General features: G+C 52.5%; 1 protein-coding gene across 1 annotated transcript in view; it reads left to right on the top strand.

The window, feature by feature from the left end:
- The first annotated feature begins 468 nt into the window (after positions 1–468).
- The window catches only part of Map2k3 (mitogen-activated protein kinase kinase 3), a 20,849-nt gene continuing 14,215 nt past the window's right edge, over positions 469–7,102 (top strand). Inside the window, exon 1 of the mRNA XM_005349925.3 lies at positions 469–661. Coding sequence (XP_005349982.1) covers positions 613–661 — 49 coding nt within the window. The 5' untranslated portion in view covers positions 469–612. The remainder of the gene's footprint in view (positions 662–7,102) is intronic.

Below are 7,102 nucleotides of genomic sequence, written 5' to 3'. Positions count from 1 at the left end.
CCTAGGAGGCGGGTCCGAGGTCGCTGCTCTCTACAGGGGAGCACATGGACGCTCACCCTCGGAATGGCGCAGTCACTTAGGAGTCCAGTATCACTGAAGGAGCACTTTTAACCCCACCAGCCGCATCAGCCCGGCCATGCCACCCTAGAGAGCTTCAGATTTTCCAGATTACGACCCGCACACGCTGCACCGTAGGGGGGCACAGGTTGGGGCACCCAGGACCACGCTAGCACAATCCTGCGGGTGGGTAGGGCTGTCATCTTGATAGGCAAGAGGGCGGAGCCGGGCTGGACTAGGTGGAAAGCAGGGTTGGATTCCGGCTCCTGGAGGGTGGGACTCGTGCGTGACAGTCCGGTCGGTGTCTGATAGGCAAGGGCCTTTTCAGGCGGGCCAATCAGCGCGGGGGGCGGGGTCTGCGTGGCGCCGTCGGCCCGCGTCCGGCGCTGCCCAGTGTGGCTGTGGCGCCGCCCGCCTCGGACGCCTGCTACCGCCGCCTCTCTGCTCTCCGTCGCCTGTCGTCCGCCGCCCGCCACCAGCAGCCATGAGCGCGCCCGGCCCCGGTGTAGTCTGCTGTCCTCTAGATTAGTGCTCTCCGCTGCGACCGTCCACAGTATGGAGTCGCCCGCCGCGAGCCCGCCGGCCAGCTTGCCTCAGACCAAAGGTAGGCGCTCCCGCCCTACCGCGCGGCCCGAGCCACACTCAGTTCGAGCCCGTCCGGGACACTGGACTCCCTTCCGGGCCGGGCATGGGCACCGGCACTCCAGTCCAGGGCTGGGTCCAGCCCAAGCTCGTGACCTCACGGGACCTCATTGGAATCCGGATCTAAGGCCATGGGACTGCACCCAGGCAGGACCTCATTCTCTTTATCCCGCTCCAAGTCTGGAGCCTCCACCGGGATCTCCTTGTTTAGGCTTCCGGGCTGCATCCTGGACCCAAACGGGATTTCACTGATCCCTGCTAGAGGGTCCTTGGGCTGCACCAGCCCCTCAGGCCAGGCTCCTGGATTGTGTCCAGGCTGGAATTTACTCTCCTCTGGGCCCTAGGGCTGTGTTCCCAATGCCGGAAATCTGCCTAGTCTTGAACTCAGAACTCCTCCTCTCCTCCAACTCCATCCTTGTGAGTCCTCCTTGGCCCATGCCTTTCTGGCCAGCACACTGGCCGCCTGCGCAGGTCCTCCCTGGGGCTGTCTCTGTAGAACTTCCTGGCGTCTCCGCCTAGCCGCTCAGCCCATGCTACCTGCTGCTCATTGACTCAGTTGCAGCCTTTTGACAGCGCTTTTAGGAGCCGACCTCCTCCTGCACTTAGTGTTTCTTGGTCGGCTGCTTTCAGAGCTGCTCTTTGGTACTTGGGTTAGCTGCTGAGCCGGGGGCTAACTGTACAAGTCTGGGACTTGTCTTCTCCAAGTAACTAACTGGCTTTCCTGGAAATTTCTGTGAGGTGGCAGTGGTGCTGCGTGGGTTGCAGCAGCAGCAGCATTTGTCATGGGAAGTGAGGGGGACCAGACTTGGAAGGCAATGAGTGCTTTTTTTTTTTTTTTTCCAGGAAGGGAGCAAGATTTTTTTTTCTTTTTTGACTTGTCAGAGACTAAGTAGGTTGGGCTGCAGAAAAGAGAGTTCCAAACTGCACCTACAGCTGTGAATGGGTTGACCCTCAGCATTCTGAACCTGCCCCTGCCTCACCTGGCCAGTCTCTTGACATGTCTAGGCCTTATTAATGAACCGGATATCAGGGGTGTGAGGTGAAATTGAATGGAGAGAATGGTTTGAAGCAAGCATGGGCAAGATGATCAGAAGCCCAGCCCAGCACCCGACACCACAGTAGGCACAAGGGGAAAAAGTTGCTGCACATCCTTGGCTGTTTCCAGCTTTTCTTGTTGGAAAGACTTAGCCCTGTGGGGTCAGGGCCCCACTTTGGATTGCAGCTGCAGAGTGCAGATGACAGGAATGGTGGGCACTTAGAGGGTGCTTGGGCAGTGGTGGCCTTCTCTCCTTCTGACCTAGGAAACCTCGACCTCAGAAGTCCTGGTGCTGGGCAGGCTGTCCTGGGCAGGCGGGGGCCTTTTCAGTCCCCTGCAGCTGGCTTCCATGGCTGTGCAGGAGCCCAGTGGGCGGGGTAATTGCATCTTACATAAGTGGGAGGCCAGATCCCTGACCATTGCCCAACTTCTGTGAGTAACTAGGGAGGCACTTGTTGGGGGAAGAGGCTGGGGAGGGACTTGCTGTGCAGACCTCGTGGAACTTGAGAACCAGGAAATTAGATGCTGCTCCACTCAGGAAGGGTTTGGAAGCAGTATTTGTTTTGGAGGCAGTTCAGCTCTTCCAGGCGAGAGATGCCTCCTCAAAATAGAGGTTGCAGTTGTAGATTGTGGGTGACATAGCAAAGCACTGACTGGGGGTACTGTTGACCCTCATGTGCTGGGTGACTTGAGTCCTGGCACTGGACTCTCTTGGCCTTTTTTCTGAGAGGGCCAGTGTAAATTTGCAGATTGTAGGTTAGATAACATGATATTTGGTGGATGGGTGGAGATCAGACTCTCTCCAGTGCCCAAGATCCTTGTAGCCTTTTAGCGGCCTGGAGACATCTTGGTGGCAGAGTGACAATATCCATGCACCAAAACTCTCGAGTTGTCACTTACCAGGCTTTTTGCCACATGCTATACATTGCCTTGTTTATTCCCTGTAGCCCCATTTGCCCATTAACAGAGGCTCAGGGACACTAACCATTTACAGAAGCTACACAGTGATGGACAGAGTGTGGCTATATCAGGATTCTAAGATGATCTCCTCAGTGCTCCCTCTATCCTAATCCTATATGAGGTGCTTAGGGGGACAGTGGGACACTGGCATCCTGGCCATCACCCTCCTGGCCACCTGACCTGGAGGCCTGTTGAAGCAGAGGACCACCTATTATGCATGTAGTCTTTAGCAGTGGATGCTTCTCCCAGTGTAACCCTGCAACAGATGCAAAGGTGTAGGTGGAGGCCCTGGTGAGTCTGTACCAGTATGGACCGTGGCACGAACTCTTTGCAGAAGACTTTAAAAAAATTACACATATATGTATGTATAGATATATGCATGCCACAGCATAGCACATGTATGGAGATCTCTCTGGAAGTCAGAATATACTTTGTGGGAGTCAGTTCTCTCGTTTAGCCATGTGGATCAACCTTCCACCATGTGGGTTTGGACATGGAACTTAGGTCATCAGGTTTGATAGTAAGTACCCTTACCTGCTGAGCCATCTTGCCAGCCTGTTTGCTGAGGACTTTGAACAGAGCAGGGAGTGGTAGCACCTGACCTTTGGTGGGGAATTTTATCTGTGAACTTCCCACTGGACAGTTGACAGCCTGTCCTTTGTGCCCAAGCCTGGGAAGTTTTCCCCAAATGTGACAGGCCCGTAGGTCCCTCAGCTTTGTTGACTCCTGCCTCCTTGCTCAGTAGTGGGCCACTGGCTGCAGTCAGAGGCCAAGGGCAGTTGATACAGGGCACATGTGGTCAGGGTGGTCTGGGGAATGCGGTGTGTGTTGTTAGGGATGGCCTCTGGTACTCTGTTGGGATGTTATCTCTGGAGTTCATTGGTGGCTGGTGCCTCTGGCAGCCCAGTGAAGTAAATGGAGCCCTGAGTTTCTTGTCCTGGCCTTACCTGCTATAGTTATAGCTTTCCTTCTGTCCTGGGAGTTGGAAAGACTAGAGGGTGGCACCTTGGGGACTTCCCCCAGTCCTAGTGTGACGCACAGGAAACTCTCTATCAGCCAGCCTGTGGCTCAGGGCCTGAAGGCAGTAAAGTTCCCAGTCAGCCTGTGTGGGGAGAGGCAGCCAGGCTTCCGGTGGGTGAGTCAGCATCCAGCGCCTGCTGACTACCACAGGCATGCCAGTCACTGCTATAGCTTAAAGGGGCAATGCTTGGCTGGCAGTAGTCGGGGTTACATACCTGGCCCTGTAGGCTATCCCTGGCCCTGGACCGGACACTACAGGTGGTCTGTTCTTGGGCTGGGCTGGGATTCTGGGCAGGTCCTCCTGTCCCGTCCAGAAACTTCCTGTTAGGTAAACGACTCTTGCTTCCTCTTGCTCACCACTTAGGAGTAGGTGGCAGCTGCTGTTGTGTGCCCCTGGCCCAGGGAACAGGGCCTGGGGAAAGCCAGGAGCAGTGGTCTTGCAGGGTCAGCCAGTTTGAACTGCCTGTGGTCAGATCCCCATTCTGCCCATTTTGCAATATAACATTGAACAAATTGTATCTGGTACATTCACGATACTTTGCATAGGTTTCAGTTTCATGGGTCTGGCCCATCTTTCAGAGAAGCCGAAGGTCTTCCCCCTCCCCTCCAGCAAAATGAGCTTGCAAGTCCCACCTATATGGATGCAGATAACCTTATCCAGTGGCCAGGTGTCAGGTTCTGGTCATTGTAGCTATAATGCACCTAGGATCTAGTCCTGACTCCATTCCTCACCTGGGCAAAAATGGCATGTTCTCTTTGACTCTCTGTCTTCTTCAGCAGAGGGAGGAAGCATCTCTCCCCTCCAGGGTGGTAGTAAAGATGGGAGATAGTGTTTCCCAAACAGATGGCATCTGTTATTATTTAATTGGTGGGATTGTGGCTGCTTTTCATTGGGAGGTGAACAAATAGCCTTTGATGATGTACTCATGGGATTTGTGACACAGACTTGCTATGCTCTGGGACAGTGGTTCTCAACCTTCCAAATGCTGTGACCCTTTAATACAGTTCCTCATGATGTGGTGACCCCAGCCATAAAATTATTTTTATTACTATTTCATAATCATAATTTTGCTGCTGTTATTAATAATAACATAAATATCTGTGTTTTCTGATGCTTTTAGGGGACCCATAAAAGTGTCATTTGACCCCTGAAAGGGGTCTTGGCCCGCAGGTTGAGAACCTCTGCTCTAGTCTGTCTTTCTCCTCTTCTTCCTAAGCTGCAACTCTAGGCTGCTATTTCTGCCTGGGCATCCTGAGGAAGTTAAGAAGGGATTACAGAACCCAGGTGCTTGGGTCTTTCTGCAGTCTGTCCCTGTCACTCAGCTTTGTTGTCCAGTGTCATTGAAAGGATAAGTGGGAGAAGCTTGGGAAGTGTGGGACTGACCTCAGGGTAGAAGCTTCTGGGCTAGTTTCTTAGGGCTTAGGATTTCAGGTGCCAGCCTGGGGAGTGCAGGGCTCATTCTGAATTCCCTCGTACCTCCCCTTGATTGTCTTTCCATGTTGCACATATCTGTCAGACCTGTGTGCCCGGCAGCCCCATTTCTTAAAGAACAGAGACAGTGCTCTTTCTTTCTAGGGCACAGAGACAAGCCTAGCCATCCTTGGCCCTGGGAGAGTCAACAGCTTCCTACCCTGACCTTTCTTCCTGCCTGCTGGATTGCGTGTCTTGGCTGAGCTGCAGTTCTAGGGCTGCCCTGACTTCTCAGGGATGCTGTGTCCAGCAGCACCCACAGCTAGTCCCCATCCCTGAGTGACTCAACTGGACCTTCCTTCCATGGACAGGCCCAGGGTGAAGCCTACTCGGTGACCCCTCTTGGTTAAGTTTCCTTTTCTTCCCTCCCTCTTCCCCACTTTCCCTTTACCCCCATCTCCCCAGAACTGCTCATTTTTCTTTTCTTCTTCCTCCTTTTTTTTTTTTTTGGTTTTTCGAGACAGGGTTTCTCTGTGGTTTTGGAGCCTGTCCTGGAACTAGCTCTGTAGACCAGGCTGGTCTCGAACTCACAGAGATCCACCTGCCTCTGCCTCCCGAGTGCTGGGATTAAAGGCGTGCACCACCACCGCCCGGCTCTCCTTTTTTTTTTTTTTTTTGATGTAATTAAGTTTCATAAAACTATTCCTGGTTTATGTGGTGTTGGGGATCAAACTCAGGGTCTCTGGGGATTCAGTCTAGGATCTCATGCATGCTAGGAAAGCACTCTACAAATTAAGCTGCATCTCAGCCCCTTGAATTGTTTTTAAAATTTGAGTTTGCTAGCTTTCTATTGGTGGAAGCAAGAGGATCAGAAGTTCAATGTCGCAGGTAGGCATGGTGGTACATACCTTTAGTTTTAGCTCTTAGGAGTCAGAGGACCCTATCTCAAAAAGAAAAATTTAGTGCTATTCTCAGCTGTATAATATCAGTGAGTTCTTATATGGGACTGCCTCAAAATATATAGATAAATAAAACTGAGCTTTGGCGTGCCCAAAGTGTGTTTAGCTCTCTGTGCTATTAAGGCGAGGCTGCATCCACACAGGATACAGGGCAGCCTGGACTACAGGAAAGCCCTGATGAGAATGGGAGGAAGCTGAAGTCAGCTGGCTAGGATCACAATACTTCTTCACTCTTGGCTTTGGCTTCATTTGTTCTGGGACCTCAGTGGAAGGGAAGTTCAGTGTGCTGGCTGATGAGGGTGCTGGTTTATGACAGCTCAGAGTCTATAGGGGTGAGTGTTTTTCTGGCTGCCCCAACTTGTATGGTACCTACCTGTGTGGCTACGTGGACAACCTTGGCATTGGTCACCTGCATCACTGTAAAAGTCACCAAGTTCAGGAGCTTGTCTTGAGTCAGCAGGTGTGCAGTGACAGGCCAGGCCCCTTGGGGACAGGGCCACAAAGGGCCCTGTATATTAGCCTTAGGATTGGGCATAATCAAGAGGTTGGTTGTGTTGGGGGGAACCAAGGGCCAGTACTTTGGCCTGGCTCATGATAACTCAATGAATTGCCATGGGAGTGGGAGTAAGATTGGATGGATTGCCAGAGGCATCATTTCTAGCCGAAGGGAAATGGGGCATTTTGATAACCCCCAGGATGATGGGTCCCACCTAGAACAGTGCGGTTAGAGGAGAAGGACTTTTGCTCATGCTGACCTGTGAAGCCAGTACTGGGCCCTGGAATTGGTGGGGACTGTGCCCTTGGCAGCCATAGTCTCTTCGCTTTCCTATCTGTGCTTGACCCTGCTGCCATGCCCAGAGGTTCTGGCTCAGTCATTCTATGGCTACCCCAACCAATATCAGGTTCTCAGCTGACCTCTAGGCACTTGAAGCTGGCAGTTTAGCTACCAAGGGGAAGCTGCTTACCAAAGAGTCCTCCCTTCTTTTTTTTTTTTTTTTTTTTTTTTTTTTTTTTTGG

The sequence above is a fragment of the Microtus ochrogaster genome, chromosome 7 (assembly GCF_000317375.1).
Source record: "Microtus ochrogaster isolate Prairie Vole_2 chromosome 7, MicOch1.0, whole genome shotgun sequence".
NCBI classification, from domain to species: domain Eukaryota; kingdom Metazoa; phylum Chordata; class Mammalia; order Rodentia; family Cricetidae; genus Microtus; species Microtus ochrogaster.
Note: the sequence above shows the minus strand (reverse complement) of the source record. Positions and strands in the feature narration are given on the sequence as shown.